We start from the raw sequence: 16,224 nt of genomic DNA on the forward strand, positions 1-16,224 counted from the left end.
ACGATTTGGCTGTCTATATATCCTAGCCTAGACAGCATAAGGATCGTAGCTAAAATCGCAAACCCGCCAGCCACCACTCTTGAATTCTCCGACTCACCAGATTTCACAATGTCTCGAGCGATCGCATATGGAACTTTGAATGCAGTGCAAAACGAAATAGTTGTCATCTCTTCAAGCCATGAATCACATCAATCCGACCGCGAAAGCGGCGAACGCACTCCTCTCGGAACACGCAGGAGGCGAGTGAGAAGGACCAATGATTGCTGTTGCGCAAGGTGCTGCTGCGTACTAGGTTCAATCTTGATTGTTGGACTGGTTTGCTTCGGCCTCTTCTATCTCTGGCTCGTGTCAACCGTGTCATGCTATTCAAATTTTCATCCGCCGCGCCAGGTGAGGCGGTATTCCGACTTCAAAAATCAATCGTTCACGGTAGGGTTCGACTTGAGTGCTGGCTATGGGTAAGTTGCATTCAGTGATTCATTCAACTTCTGAGTTGGATCGGCCTGATGATTGTGTATAGCACTGCTTCTGTGTCTTTCTTCAACGGCACAGTGGTCGACGTTGCTCGAGTCGATTCAACTGAACGCTACAACGAGGTTCTGAACATATTGTCCGACCCATCATCTGCTCATCCGAGGTAGGCAAAACATACGTTGACATTGGATATACTTGAAGAACCTGACACTTCACAAGTCCGCCATACTACAATTGCGCTCATTCATTCAATGATATCTCAAGGCAATGGGCTCGCTATCTCCGAAAGAAGAAGGGGCAACCAGCTTCACCTGAAGTCGCTGCGCTTATTGACGTGCTTGGGCCGTTGAAAGAACAAGTCGACATCTTTCTGGTCCCCTATGGCACACTTGAAATGGCTTTCATTACAGTGCCTGACTTCCCTGCCATTTATACGGAAGATTTGCATGACGCAGCGGAACATGTCAAATTTCAGCTGCTTACCTTACCCAATTATCGTTCAGGAGACCAAGCACAATGGCCTGTAAACGAATTGAATGCTGCTGTTACTGGTAATGGCATTGGATTAAGTAGTAGTATAGGCGGACGAAGCGACCCGCGTCATGATAACGAGGCATCGTTCCGGTATGACAACGACAACACTTTCTTAGTTCTTTATACTCAGACGGTGTTGACTGCCTTCACCGGACCATTCGGAGTCTCCCATGGATTGTCCAGCCATTATTACGCCGCGGCTGGCATAAGAAATTTCAGTATGGGTTTGTCACAATGCTCACAAGGACCAGGACTACAGTCTTATGAGTGTCCCAAGGACTCACCATACTGGGAAGAGCTTCGACAAAATCTACGAGCCGGTCTGGGATCTTATTGGCCCCGCGGTCGCGACCTGGCACGCGTTATTTCGTGGGGAGAGAGCGCACATAATGAAGTATTCACAGCTGTGTTGGAGCAGGAGGTAATTGCTGCTCAAAGTGATCCGGAGAACCGACCCCAGTTTTACAGTGATTCTCCTGTGTTCTCTCCTGCCAGGGGAGCCGCGGAGTTCGGGAAGATTTGTGCCTATTCGACCATTTCTTTCGCTTGCATACCGGACATACATGCAAGGATGCAAGGCTGGTAAAATGCTTTCTGTGCGCAGCCGCAAGAGGTTTATCACTCTCTCGTGCACTGGAGGTGCCGAAAATGGGACAAGGGATTTAATCTGCAACGGACAATATGCAATAGCCCAACGAATGTATCAAAATGCATCCATCCACTACACCGCCGAAAATTCGGGGCAACTGCAACTCTCGTCCTCCTTTCTGGTGCGGACACGTATTATGGGTTGTGGATAAAAACTGTGTTATGATCTACAACTTGAACTTCCCTCTCCCCTTGGCATCTTCCACCTCAATTGTATTCCAGCTCCACCATTTCTCTCTCAATCGTTTACTGACCCTTGTTGCCGGATTGATGGGACCTTGCTTACCTAGAAATTCGCAAATTGCGTTGTCGGCATCGGACTCAGCGTCATATGCGTAAACTCCGGGAATGCTGTCCGGATATCCCCACAAGTCCCATGAGCGATAGTCCGGAGGTGGCTTCGCAGGGTCGACGATATTGCTGAAGTACGAATCCGTTTCCACACGAGAAGCAAGGTTACGACGCGACAACTCGGGCTCTGCAGAGAACGTGGCTTGACCTAGATGAAGGGGAAGTCAGAAGGCTATTCATACTTTTGAAAATTCGTCAGTAAAGCAAGGAAATGATGGGTGCTTACCATTAGTGAACGAAGCCTGCTGCTTCGTCCATGCTCTAGGCATCCGTGTCTTCTCATATATGTGCACAGCCTCGGGAAGGCTGAGAATACCTCTAACAACATCCGCGATTACTTTGCCCAGGAAGATTCCATCCTCCATGGATGTTGCAGCACCCTGTGCCATATGATTCACCATCGAATGAGCCGCATCACCCATGAGAACCACATTCTTCGCTTTATTGGACCAGCTTTCCAGCGGACCTGTCATGAGCAGCGGCCAGCGCTTCGATTCCGGGATCAACCCGATGATCTTCTTCACAATCGGATCATAGCTGTCAAAGGCTTCTCGAAACTCATCCATATCCGCCTCTTCTACATCCTCAACGAGATGGTTATCGCGTGTATGATGGGACAGCACGGCGTTGAAGTCCTTCCCCGCCGTCATCGGATACGAGATGAAATAGCTCCCAGGCCCCGTCCAGACATCGATTGCATTCTTCAGGACAGACCTCGCCTCGGGGATTTTGGCAAACACCTCTTCATACGGTATCACAGCTCGATAGGCCGCATTCATCGTCAACGCCGTGGGCTTGACTTCCGGGAACAGCTTCTTGCGCACCACGGACTTGACGCCGTCCGATCCCACAAGCAGATCAAAATCATACTTTGCCCCTTTCTCTGTCGTGACCGTCACCTTGGAATCGACATCGTCCGAAAACGCAAGCTCGTCCACCCTTGCATCAAGCACCATCTTCACACCGTGCCGTCGACACGACTCCGCAAGCCCAGCCAGCAAATCATACCGATTCACAACCCACCAGGGAAACCCATAGTCTCTTAGGATGTGCTTGAAGTCTGAGAACGCAATCAACTGCCCATCAGCGGAGCGGATATTGATACAATCACACTGCACGAGATTCGAGCCGATGATGTCGCTGACGCCGTAGCGAAGCAAGAAGCGCGCCACGTTGGGTGTCATTTGGATGCCCGCTCCGATCTCGGTGAACTCGGCGGCGGCTTCGAGGACTGTGACGTTGGCACCGCCCCGTGCGAGTGCGATGGCTGCCATGAGCCCGCCGAGCCCGCCGCCGCAGAGTCCAACTTCGACGCTTCTGCGGTGGCGCGACATTGTGGGCTGGAGGGTTGTCTTAGTCGGAAGTGGATGATTGTGTATACTTGACAAGAGGCAGCGGCTGATCAACAGCACCAGAATATGGTATTTTAGACAGATAGATATGCCAGCAGCGATTATTCCAGTGCAAGAACCTTTTTGGAGCGCTCAACTACCAAGTTATTCTGAGCATACCGTCGACAAAGCGCAGGACTCAGGTCTTTTAAATAACCAAACACCAAAGTGAAGCCACGACTATCGGCAATGGATCGGATGTGTCGAAGATGACTGAGGACGTGAGATACACACCAGTGCTTGGCCCTCGGGTATGAGGATTCTCAGCATTGCATTTCCCCTCATATTTGACACACTTTACCAGGAGGACGATCGCGATCAATCATTCAGCGCCTTTGTCCCTCGGGCTTCGCGGAATTAAGCAGTGAAACTATGGGGGTGGGGAAGGCGTCTAGGCCTGAGAAAGTCCCCGTCCAAGCCCTTCTTTCGGCCGGTGTGGAGGATCGCCGCGGGTGAGATGGAGAAAGGCGTCACTCACCTACGAAGTAGTTAGGAAAGTCTGGGGAAGCCCCAGGACTGACTAACTTGTTAGCTACCTAAGTTAGGTAGTTAACTTAACTAACCGGGTTTACGTTGACCCCGGGAAGAGTTCAACGTGATCGACTCATGGGTATGACGGCAATTCGACAAGACCTTGCTGGGCAGTAACACGAATGTTGATAAGACTCACTACTATTGCACATTTAGACCAAGCAGGACTCAGGTACGCTCTTGCTCCTTGCAACTTCCGGCCGAAGGAGAATCAGGGCATCATTCATTTCGATTACACTGGCATGTTTCTATCTCAACAGGGTGCGGCGTTTTCATGGCGTCGCGTCTGACGTATACCGTCTGCCGGCGAGGGCTTACTAGACTCCTGGGCATCATACTTAGTATTGCGTTGAAAAGTCGTCTCATCCGTGGTTATCGTCAACAAGCCCGTCCGAGCATGGCCCGCTCAAATATACCAAATCCAATTCCGGGTCTTACACTGCTTCAAGAGCTTGATATGCGGGAACCTGTCCGGCAACGTCAGGGTCCCCTGTCCGACTTTGGCGACACACTGCAGACAAACATCGTAATTGTTACAATCGCTACACCACAGACCCTTGAAAAGCCCAGCAACAATCATCTCGGAGCAGCTGCAGCATCTGACGATGTTTGTTGCACCTTCTGGGGTTCGATTGATCGTCACTTCATAAAGCGGATGGCGGTGGTGAATGGTCTTGGCGTTGATGCAGTCCTCGCAATATGTCCAGAGACATTTCTTAGTGAAGCAGATAGCTGCTTTTTTGTTGAAGCAGACGAATCCGTGGCATGATTTGCAGAGTAACTCGGTGGGGTCGTCGGATGCGGCTTTGTCGCGAGCTATGCGAGATCGTTGGCAGAATTGTGTATTTGCAAAGCGGCAAAGCTCTTCCATCAAAGGGTAGATAGGCATCTGAAGATTCAGATGCGGGTGAAGGTATTCGCGGCCTTCTTGTATTTCTGCTTAAATGTCAGTATCTTAGCACAGTTCCCATTGGCGAGTAATTTACCTTGACCAGGACACTGCTGGCAAGCATAGTATATCTTAACCTTGTCCAGTTCGTCAGGGCCGTGTTGCAATCTGACAAAGTCTGTGGTCTGCCATCTGTGCTGTGAAAGATGTCTTTGGTCCTCTTTCTGGTAACAAGCCGTACACAAAACTTGGGAACAGCCGAACTCGGACGCACACGTACTGCAGTTATAGCATCGTGCTCCTAGATTCATAATGTCGTGGCACCTGTCACAATGATAGACCGGGATCTCTGGTTGAGTGCTGCAGATGCAGTTGTCTCGAATCCAGCGTTCCGTTGTTGTCCAATAAGGAGGATAAATGGCCATGAATGTACGGTGATCAGGTTGTTTGGTCTGATGTTCGTTCAGAAACTCCTCCCGACGACTATTGTTTCCCACGCATCTTCGGCAAAGCGCCAGGTCACACTTTTCGCACCCCCATCTCACTTTGGTTTCTTTGGCACAGTGCCAACAAGATGCTGTGGTGGCAACACCAGATATTTTCGACATCCACTGAAGAGATTTGAGGCGGAGAATCTTGCGCATGTGACCATCGTCGTGAGTGATCTGGCAATCTTTACAGAATAGCATACTATCTTCTGGACAGTAAAATAATGGCTCGGAATATGGAATGCCTGAAAATCTGCTTAGCAAGGTGGTACATGGCTCTCATCAACTCCTCTTACCTCGGTGACAATCCTCACAAAACTCACAAGTCGTTGTCGAGACTCGTTGGACCTCGCGATACATAGCAAGCTCTGGAAACGAGTCTTGTTAGAGTGGTTGTATGATGGCTGAAAATTGCAATCACGAACAGTAGGACCGACCTTCACCAGCAATGATACCAAGCCGTTGACCAGTTTCGTTCAATGAAGAAGCACAAAGTTCAACTTCCCTCGCTATGTCATACTTTCGCAGATAGGTTCCTGTGTGAGCCTCAACCTTCGCAGCCGCTTCGTGTTCAGCAAGTCCCACATCTGCGAGTCCATGGAATACGTTGAATCGATAGAGGCGGTGTGCGTCAACCATATCTTTATTTCGTCTTCGGAAAGTATTACTCCGGTCTTCGGTCTCTGTGACAATCTTCGCCATTGCTTCAACAAGATCTTTCAAATTTCCCGTTACGTCAGGTCCAGGGGCGCTGCCTGTACCGATCGAAATTATCAATCGTTCATCTGATGGCCATTTTTCTGCATTGATGCTTGGTTAGCCGTCTGATGGTATCTTCAATGCTATTTGGAGTACGAGACAACCTACCACGGGATTCTTCGTCGACCTTCTCGATGGGGTTATTGTCTGTCGTACCAGTCAACATACATTCCTCAAAATTTGGCGAGAGAGAGGCAGATGGGAGGCGCCATTCGCAACACTTACGCTTCAGGGCTCCATCGACGAAGTCTCGACCAGCGATTTTGATAGGGTCGAAAAATGTGGACGCAGCCGAGGTGGCTCGAGCAGCCTCCCAGATTTTGCAAATATCGGACAGGTCGTCAAACTCTTTAGTTGTGTAAGACCGAATCACAATAGCATCAGCGTTAAGACCCTCGACAGCACATACAAACATAGCTGGAGAGTCCGGATTCCTATCGGCCATCAACTCATCCTCAGACAGGTGGTGGTCCTTGAGGAGTTTCTTGATACACCTTTCCAATGGTTCGGAGCTGAATCTTCCTTTAGCTTTTACAAGATCGATAGCCCTGCCCGGAACATTTGCTGACGATCGTGCTCGTGCGAAAATCTCTTTCGAAAGGTGCTTGTACGCTTCAATGCACTCGTCAACTGACATTCGCAGGCGGCCGAGCATGATAGCGATCAGCCCACCAGTTGATGTACCCGCAATCATATCAAACTCTTCCCACGGTCTTAATTCTGCGCCTCGAATCCTACCCAGCATCTTCATCAAATGTTTCAAGATAATCAACGACGACAGTCCCCTAACACCACCTCCATCAAGCGATAGAATTTTGCGAACCCTTGGTTGATCACCACTGCGCTGCACACGCATGGTGTTCGGAAGATTTTCGGGATGCTGTCGATGGTCCCCCTGGTAAGATGGTGCTCGTGCATGCTGGGGAGCAGGAAGCTGAGGAGTCATCTGAGGAGTTGGTGGCAAGGTGTAGACTTGGCCATTTGCTGGTGTGGGCCACTGGTGCTGATATGGTTGCATCGCTGGCACATTTGATTGAACTACGGCATGCTGTGACAACACAGGTGCCACCAGTGGCGGTCTAACCATCAATGACTGATCATATGGTGCGCTACTCCAGGCATTCAGGGGTGGATAATTCTGATTAGGCGCCATAGGCGTGGTTCCAGTGTGATGCATTGGGACGTTCATCGTGTTGTGGTACGCATTCTGTTGATATGAGGCTGAGGACGGCTGATGTTGCCAAGGTGACTGGCGACCATTGACATCATTGACTGCAGCAGTCAGTGAGCTCATGTCGAAGGATGTTTGACAGGCCGAGCTAGGTGTCGCCGCTGGTGCGGGGGAGATTGGCGGGCTCGTGGGCATTGTTGGATTATGCTGATATGGTTGCGATGGTGTGAAATCGCTTGGACTATATGCCGAACCCGAGGGAGGAGGGGGGGGAGGGATGGGATTTGAATAGAACTGTGGATGCAGCGGAGGCTGACTGGGAGTGGGTGACTGAACCATCGGAATTGTTGGGGTTTGAGGAGATATATTTGATCCCATGTGCTGGCTTGACTGCTGAGGAGGGGAAGTCAACAATTGATTGACATCCTGTACAACTTGCCCAGATTGACTCGCATGCCTCTGGTGCTCCGAAGTATGGGTCGATATGCTGTGCAAAGGCGAAGGAGGGTCTGATGGGGCACCGTTTGAAACAGGCACTGGCCAGCTTGCCGTTGAATGATGCGAAGAGCCTGGTCTAATCTCAGAACAGGTGGCCGGGGATCCTGGCAACTCTGCCATATACGTTGGTCGTACCGGCGCTCGTGACGGACTGTTTTGCCTTGCCGAGGCCTGGAGTTGTGCAGTGCTTTCCATCGTGTTGCTCAGCTGCTCTGGTTTAGGACGGTTTGAAACCGGGTCTGCAGACATTTCATGATAAACGCCTGTTGGTTGAGGCCCAGAAACCGTAAGTGCTGGTAGTTGGCCATGGTGATAGTAGTGCATCTGAGGATTTGTCTCCGACGGAGCAGTAGTAGGACCTTGGGCCATGGGTCGTTGCGGAAGCGGCGGTGGCGGTGGCCGTGCATCCGGGATGCCATTGACAGCCTGGTATTGGGGATTGTGATTGTACTGGTCATACCCATTTTGTGGCGAAGGACTGGCGTATTGAGCAGGAGGTGGAAACGAACCTAATGGGGTGGAAAATGGCAACGATGTACTGGGGGTCACATGTGGTTGATTGTTCCACTGAGCTGTGTGGTGGCTGGGTTGTCTGGCCGGCAGAGGAGGCTTCTGCTGAGGAGAAAAATACTGAAACTGGCCGCTAGCTGGCGTTGAGATTTGCGATTCAGGTGAGACTGGTGTCGAGAACGATGTAGTAGGCGTCAATTGATATTGCTGAGGTGGAGGTGTATAACCATGGTGGACATTCGGGTCGGATAACGAGTGATGAATTGGAGGTGGTGGAAAATTAGTTGGTGGAGTCGGCGACCAAGAACCATAAGGCTGCTGCTGAGGCCCGGGTACTTGAAGGGGATTTGGACCTGCTATTACATGTGGCTGTGGAAAAGATGCTTGGCCTTGAGAAGAAACGGGTCGATGATATGAGGACGAGTAACTGGTATTATATTGCTGATTTGGTGGTGCGGAAAATTGCGCTGATAGACCTCCTACTGGCAATGGTGGTTGAGTCGATGGTCGACCATTTGCGTGTTCATTTGCCAATGCATACACGTCTCTCATGAAATTCATCGACTTTTTCGCGAGGGAAGGCATCTTTACCTCGTGTACGTATGGCCGCAAGCTTCGGAAATGGACAATCGAGAGAAGAGGTGCTCCGAACTGAGAAGACCATTATTCTTAGTTCGGGTGTGCTTGTTGTTGCAAAAGGAGGTGTGTGAAATCGAGCCTCGTATACTCGGGACGGATTAGATCCAAACATTGTCCACCTATCCCCTACTTTGTGCAGGGGGTAATGGTTCGGGCCAACTAGTTGGCCAACCAGAACACGGGGCAATTTCGCGCCCCCAAGAAAGTTCCCGGTGACGGTTTGGTTTGGTTATGCGGTGCATCTCCATGAATTTGTAACTACTCCAACAGGTACACGCAGAGGTGCGGGCCAGCAGAGGCACGAATTCAAAGAGTCCAGACCGCCAGTATGCATGACTGGTTCATGGTACTTTGGAGGTGGATGTCAAGAAGTCAGAAGCTGTTGGGCTTGCAAGAGGTCCAAGCAAGTGTCCCTAAACAGAAACGCTCGGCGGCTCCGGACGCAAAAGCTGAAACTAACACGAGCTTTTCCAACTTTGACTCCCCTGTGGCGTTATGCTTGTCTAACTCAAGACGAAAGGTTAGTCCAGGTTCCCATTCCCATCCGAGAGTCGAGCCGATCCGTTCGGATCTTTCGTCTGATATTAGGTAAGGCGCTGATTGTGATTTGACCATGCACAGAGTACAAGCAAGGGTGATTTACTGTTCTAGAGTTCCCATTGGGAATATCGGATGTTCTGGTGGTTGCGTAGGTCTGCCAATAATAGCATATCAAATGCGCAACTCAGCCTAGGAAGTAATTTCTTGGAATGCGTCACGTTGCACAAGTGTGTTGGACGAACTCGCTGTCAAACCAGCCAGGGCCACCAGAACAACTCGTACACTTGCTTCAACCATCGCATACCGACGATTCTTGCCAGCTTGCTGATGCGTTACTGTAGCTAATCGCTTGAATCGATAAGCAAAGGTTGGCTGGACTTGGCGCCCTTGCAAGGGCGCGCTTTGCATGATGACGCTGACATGTGGCTGCAACAGGTAGATATTTCTTGACAGTTCGTCAACTGACACGTTCTAAGTTGGTCTCAGTGAATCTGGTTCATCTTCAGACATCTCAACGAGCAAGTCCAGCACCATTTCTTGACCATCGATATCTCGCAAGGACGAAAGTAAGTTGCTTTTCTGTGTCAGCCGGGTCGCTTCTTCTGCCCTTAGCAAGCCCGATAGCAGATCGCATGACATTGCGAAACTGGCGCTGATAATCGGTTGGAAGAGTCACAAAGCAAGCTTCTGTAGCTCGAATTACTGCTTCGCATGCCGTAAGTATCGCCGTTCCAGAATCTGTCTGGAGACGATAAGCGACAAGAAGGAGGAGTAGACTACCATGGAGTAGTTGGATTCCAAAGAAATATGGCATGAACGAGATGTCTGGGTCCTCCTCCAGGATCTGCGTTACGCACTCTGACGCGGCCATGGTATGCGATATGGAATCTTTGAATGATAGTGATGATGTGAATAAGTCGGAATCATCAAAAAGATAGAGCGGATCCCACTTTGAGGAAATTAGAATTCGAAGGACGCAAAGAACATGTTTAGCATATGCTGCAACTGTCCGAGCAATATGTGCCCCTTCGGAATCTTCTGCCACGGCTGTGGGAGACGTTGACCACGACGAGTCTTTTTCAGAACCACGTCTATGAAGCAGATGCATCGTGCCCGAAAGACGATCGAGACTTGACTGGTAAAGGTCAAGCTGTCGGAGGATTTGTCCTTCTTGGGAGGTCCAGATCGAAGACCCTGTAGCGGCTAGTATCGGGTTGTTCTTCGCTCGATTGTAGTCCAACAGATGACCTGTCGTGGTCATAAGTGGTAGAAAGAACTCGAAGAGTCCAGGTCCGGTGCAAGTTATTGGAGGCCCATTCATGCGCCCTGTACCCATCGGCAGCAGCATACATCGAGGACCATTTGGCCGAATCCCATGGCTATGTAGTTGGCTGGCTTTCTGCCAAGTTATATCGTCGAGAGGTAACAATAAGTCTCGACACTCTGCCTCAAGCAGGGCTAAGGTACGGTTATAGCACAAAGCGAGATGACGGTCCATTAGGAAGAGAAGCCACCAAGTCCTCCGTCGCTCTTCTCGATGGACCTCGGAGATGGTGTCTGATCCAATCTCTGGACTGACCGTACACTGGCAGTTGAAGGTGTGGTTTACTGTTGCATGATATGGGTTGAAGATTTCTACTTCCTGGTTGAGCTTCAAGTCCCTGGCTAGGTTGAAGGCCACGTTCCACCTACAAACGGTCAATGTAAGAAACGCATTCACGTCTCAGAATGAGACAGATTTCAGACATATTTGACATACCATCGAATGCTCGCAGCTTTCTTCTCACTACCACTTATCACGGACGACACGTGGATCTAAATTGTATCGAAGCAGACATTAGTTTGTGTGATCAACGAGATGCCAGCAGGGGTGAAGACCGCAGGAACAACCTCGAGATCAAAGCAACTCTCGCTGCTCCAAAGGGCATACTCAGCAAATTAGGTGACCTACCAGGGCAATGATATAATCCGTTGGCCATGATATAGGGAATGAGTCCGAATGATTTTGTGAAAGAAGTGCTCTCCTTAGATCTTCGTTTGTCCACCCCGGCGCCGATTCGACTGCCGGAAGCAAGCCGAGATCTTCTTGACTCAAAAGGGGCTCATATCGGGAAGGGTTTAGGAGACGATACGTGACTAGACTGAGATACTTGCACACACGATCACGTTCTTCAGGGCCATTGAATAATCCCAAGGCCTTGTCACTCAGAGCAGCCACAAAGAGCATACTCGCCAACAGTGCCGGATGAGTCTTTCTGGGTTGAAGAGGGTCCAGCACATCTGATTTGCGCAAGATAAAATTGTGGACGTGGTGACATGTTGGGTGCATACGGCTGGAAAATGCTGTGGAAAAATAGGTGTCCAACAAATCACAGGCTAGTTTTGACCCGAAATCAACGTCGATGAATGGATCTAGGTACTGAAGAACCGGATAGCTGCAATTGCCCAGCGGTTGGGCCCGAGGAGTAGACCGCTCTCTCGAATCTGCGATGGATGGCAATTTATAACTGTAAGGATCCAAGATGTGGAAAGTTGGAGAAACGCATGTTGATTTCGTCAGGGCAAAATCTTTATTGAAGGCGAAGAACGAAGCCTGAGCATCTTCGCCGCCGATATTGAGCAGGGGCAGCACACTTCGGGTACTTTCTGGCGAAGATACCACAACGGTGCTGGTAGTTTTCGGGGCTTGGTCTTCCTCGATCACAGTTGATGCATCCAGCAAAAGCTGGGTTGACGCATCCAAGTCAGGGACTTCATCTCGAGTGCTACTTGCCGGGCTGGCTGTTGATAGCATAGCACTCGGTTCGTGATTTGAAGCGGTAGGTGGAGGAGACGATGTCTGACCGTTTGCATTCTTGTGCTCATAGCTACAATTCTTGTGAAGAACCTCGCACCTCGCACATGGAATGTCGCCGGTACACCTAATCTTTGAGCGACGGCAATGATCGCAAGCTCGAAATTTCTCGTTTATAATACGATGAAACGGTCGCTCCTCAACATGGCTGGTATGCGTCTTCAGATGCCGGATAAGGCTGTCGTTCCTAGCGAATGCGCGCCCACAATGAGGGCAGGGTGCAGAAGCCGGGGTCCGTTGACGAGTCATTCGTTTTATGCCCATAATGTCGTAAAATGATCGTGGTGGGATTTACTGATACATATCTCAATTCCACGATGCATGCGATGCCATTGTCGCCATGGAAGAGATTCCGAAGGTCGAGATTGTCAGAGTGATAAGGCGGAGGTGACCAGATTTCCTTTTCTCAATAGTGATGTGTGTCGTGTGGCTGTACAACACTGCGAGGAACCGAGTGATCCAACACCAGAAAACCGAGTCGACTTAAGAAGAAACGACACCCCGTGGCCAGCAGGGATTTGGCTGGCCACTTAACCACATGCAGTGCTCGGAGGTGTGCCACCAATGCCCCAAGTTTGGGACCTGGAGCCTGGAAAACTGCGGGGATTCCAGACCAGCCGACCGCATTGTGGCCCACACTTGGTGGGCGGTAGAAGTCCCGATAGAGGCTTGTCTAGGTGCTGGCTTAGGCACCTAGAAAGACTGCTGGTCCCTGCCTCAGACCCCCATCGGTTTGGTACTTAGCGAGACAGCAGATTGGGCGACATATCTCGAGGTCTCCTTTGACCGGCGAGAGTCCATGTGTGCGAAAGCGAAATATCATCATGTTCATCAGCAGCACTCACAACATATCGCCGCCAACACACTTTGGCCTTGATTGATTGGGAAAGTCCCCTCCCCGCCTTGATGGTCGTACGAGGCAAGTGCGCCCCTCGGCTTTGTTAGTAAGTTTAGCGTGGACGCCGGTCAGCACAGACCAGGAGGAGGATTTTGCCGAAGTTCTCATTAGCTTGTTCAGAAGGATAAAAGGATCAAGTGATATGGTTCCGCACTGTAAATGGAGTGTAGGTGGTCTTGGTCCGAATAATGGCACCTGGTAATGCAAACGCGACTCATATTGGTTTTCATCTGGAGATGTCAAGACTTTCCCCAGACCAAAGCTTCAGCCTCATTAACACTATGGATCAATTCCCAGGCCATTATGCTTCTTATACTTCGTGTGGATATATCTCTTTCCTAGCATACTCGAGGATCATCTTACACATGATAAAGGAGAGCTTTCCCGTACCAACAGCCCTCCAGCTGGGATGTTTTGACTCGACTCTGCCGTTCGACTTAGACAATATCACGAGTGGCTCTATCACTAGCCATTTCCACATGACTACCATCGTCAAGTGTATGTGGTTTTCCCACCGTGCCGTGGTCCACAGAAGAATGCTTCTCTCGAGCCTGTACTACCATATCATCGAGCCTGGAGTTGCCTGGCTTGGTATGCCATGGCTTTGGCCCATCGTGAGAGAACATTATTTCGATTTCCTCGAGTGTTTTGTTGCAGGTTTCTGGGTAGGTCAGATAGAACTGTATGGCCGCCAGAATGCACATAGCTCCGAACACAATGAACATTCCCCATTTGATATTTTGAAAACCAGGTGGTATGTAGAGCCCAAGAGCGAAGTTGAAAAGCCAATTGCCCAGCGCGGCAATGCCCATACCAGTGGCGCGTGTCTCTAGACTCCAAACTTCGGCTGCATATATCCATGCCACGGGCGCCAGAGTCAGAGCGTAGACGACAATCAATAGGTAGGAAAAAGCGATCACAGTGTTGGCTTTGCCACCAGTAACCTTGATCAACACGTTAGGGTTTCCCCCAACCCCTTCCGGGACAGATTCACCAGCCGACAGAATTCCACCTACGCAGAAATGACAAGCCCCCATTGCGAGTGCTCCATATATCAGGAGGGGTCGCCTGCCAGTCCTATCGATGTAGAACTAGGGAAATTAGTATAGAAAATAGTATCAAGACGAGTCAAATGAAGGACTTACAAACATTATGGTGGTAAAAACAATGAACAGGGCGTATTGCACACCAGACGCAATGAGATTGATGTTGCCTTCAAGACCAGCCATTGCGAAGATGTAAACAACATAATATGTCATTACATTGGCTTTCAATTGTCAACGGAATGGATCCTAAGCTTGTGGTTTTAGTGGATGGTACTTACCTCCTGAGTTCTGCTGCCACATCTGGACGGTGAAGCCCGCCAGTGTTCGTTTCCACATTCCATTCTTGTAGAATTTGCCAAACCCAGAGCCAGCGGCACGCTCGAGGGCGAGAGTAGTGGAAATATCCTCCCATTCCGCGAGCACGAGAACGTCTTTCTTGTCCCCACCCGCATGGATTTTAGCAAGTACGTTGATGGCTTCTTCGGACCGATCCACTTTGGCGAGCCAGCGGGGTGATCGTGGGAGAAATGGAAGACCGGCCATCAAGAAAACACAAGGGACAAATTGGATTCCCCATGCAGTTCGGAAAGCTGTCGGACCAGGGATGAACGAACAGCCATAGCCTGTGAGTAGCAAGTCAGTTTCCGGAAAGACCAGCATTTTCGCCATTCAGTAAATCTACTAACCAATGAAGAACATGATCAAGATACCCCATTCAATTGCCAACTGCTGGATAATGATTAATCTACCTCGTTTTTCCTTGCGAGAGATTTCTGCAAGATAAACGGGCACTTGAGAGCTGGTAATCTATGGGATTTTAGCTCCAACCAAGCAAATTCAAGCATTTGAAGGGCTTACCCCGACGGTAACACCGTTAAGCACACGGCCGGCAATCAGAGAGCCAACGCCATTCGTACCTGTCTGCACTGCAGTGCCAACCAGCCACCAGAGACACGCAAACATGATCGAATCACGCCGTCCAATCTTGTTAGAGATTGGACCAGCGATGATTGAACCAACGACTGAGCCCGCGGCTAGCGATGAACCGATAGCGCCCTGGACAATACCCGCCGGCTTATTGAAAAACGTGTTGTACTGTTCTGTGCCTATGATTGCAGACATGGACGAAATGTCGAATCCGAACAACATTCCGCCCACGGTCGCCACGAAGGCTATAAAGTAAGAATTATATGTCTTTGGAAGTTTCGCCATGGTGGTCGCTATCGCTGGTCTTCGATAGTTCGTGATATTGGGAACGGTCGAAAAGGGACATCAGCTGGCGCCATCTTCTTGTTTTATATCCTTCCTTCATCCTGGGTGCATGCGCGCTGATAATGAGCAACGAAACCCTGAGTCTCGTGAAGACTCTCGGAGCGAAGGGTTTAACATACGACAGGGAATATCAACGCCAATAAGGAGGTAATTACGGTATTCCAACATCCAGATCCCTGTGGTGATGACTCCATCAATTGAGGTTGTGGACGATCATATGAGGGTCTTGGTTAAGTTGGTAGAAGTGGCAAATCTGGATGTTATATCCGAACCTGGCGAACACCATCGAATTAGGACAGATAGTTATAGGATGCAGATCTAGCGTTGCTGTTCCTTTTTGCTGCCGAAGCCCTAATGTCTTCCTTGTATCGATGGTGACGCGGGCAAATGTAGCTGTACGGCGGCCACCGGAATGATGCCCGGAGCAGTTAGACTCCGGGTGGGAAAGATCAAGGTTTGTGGGCAGGGTTGAAGGGGTCCAGGCCATGGAATCATGTCAAACGTTCGCTTGCAGGAATTGACCTTATTCCTGAGGTAGTACCTCGTACAAGGGCATCGATCCAGTGGATAGATTCATGAGCAACTTCCAGTCTCGACAGTAACAGATTTCGCATGGCGTAGAGGGTAGTTGTCCATAGTATCTGTCAAAGGAAAATGGTTATTAAAAATTTCGCTGCTAATTGTCGACGACCGCTTTTCTGGTTACTTCTCATCACTACTGGAGCATAGCA

At 49.9% G+C, this 16,224-nt stretch overlaps 5 protein-coding genes across 5 annotated transcripts; 1 reads left to right on the plus strand and 4 right to left on the minus strand.

The window, feature by feature from the left end:
- Positions 1–108: 108 nt before the first annotated feature.
- On the plus strand, positions 109–1,594 carry LTR84_004587 (uncharacterized protein; the record flags this gene model as incomplete). The annotated part of the gene is made up of 3 exons (XM_064848162.1): positions 109–458; positions 521–637; positions 694–1,594. 3 exons carry the CDS (start codon positions 109–111, stop codon positions 1,592–1,594), a joined length of 1,368 nt encoding a protein of 455 aa, XP_064710786.1.
- Positions 1,595–1,823: 229 nt separating this feature from the next.
- LTR84_004588 (uncharacterized protein) lies at positions 1,824–3,341 on the minus strand (the record flags this gene model as incomplete). The annotated part of the gene is made up of 2 exons (XM_064848163.1): positions 1,824–2,155; positions 2,234–3,341. 2 exons carry the CDS (start codon positions 3,339–3,341, stop codon positions 1,824–1,826), a joined length of 1,440 nt encoding a protein of 479 aa, XP_064710787.1.
- Positions 3,342–4,363: 1,022 nt separating this feature from the next.
- On the minus strand, positions 4,364–8,829 carry LTR84_004589 (uncharacterized protein; the record flags this gene model as incomplete). Its single annotated transcript, XM_064848164.1, has 7 exons — positions 4,364–4,396; positions 4,453–4,865; positions 4,916–5,551; positions 5,603–5,674; positions 5,744–6,106; positions 6,174–6,212; positions 6,291–8,829. The coding sequence occupies 7 exons, from the start codon at positions 8,827–8,829 to the stop codon at positions 4,364–4,366; spliced, it is 4,095 nt and encodes a 1,364-aa protein (XP_064710788.1).
- Positions 8,830–9,934: 1,105 nt separating this feature from the next.
- LTR84_004590 (uncharacterized protein) lies at positions 9,935–12,217 on the minus strand (the record flags this gene model as incomplete). The annotated part of the gene is made up of 3 exons (XM_064848165.1): positions 9,935–11,111; positions 11,183–11,238; positions 11,375–12,217. The coding sequence occupies 3 exons, from the start codon at positions 12,215–12,217 to the stop codon at positions 9,935–9,937; spliced, it is 2,076 nt and encodes a 691-aa protein (XP_064710789.1).
- Positions 12,218–13,612: 1,395 nt separating this feature from the next.
- On the minus strand, positions 13,613–15,433 carry LTR84_004591 (uncharacterized protein; the record flags this gene model as incomplete). The annotated part of the gene is made up of 5 exons (XM_064848166.1): positions 13,613–14,266; positions 14,321–14,442; positions 14,500–14,844; positions 14,908–15,028; positions 15,080–15,433. 5 exons carry the CDS (start codon positions 15,431–15,433, stop codon positions 13,613–13,615), a joined length of 1,596 nt encoding a protein of 531 aa, XP_064710790.1.
- Between the last annotated feature and the right edge of the window lie 791 nt (positions 15,434–16,224).

Source organism: Exophiala bonariae (genome assembly GCF_035927105.1).
Source record: "Exophiala bonariae strain CCFEE 5792 chromosome Unknown scaffold_2, whole genome shotgun sequence".
NCBI classification, from domain to species: Eukaryota; Fungi; Ascomycota; class Eurotiomycetes; order Chaetothyriales; family Herpotrichiellaceae; genus Exophiala; species Exophiala bonariae.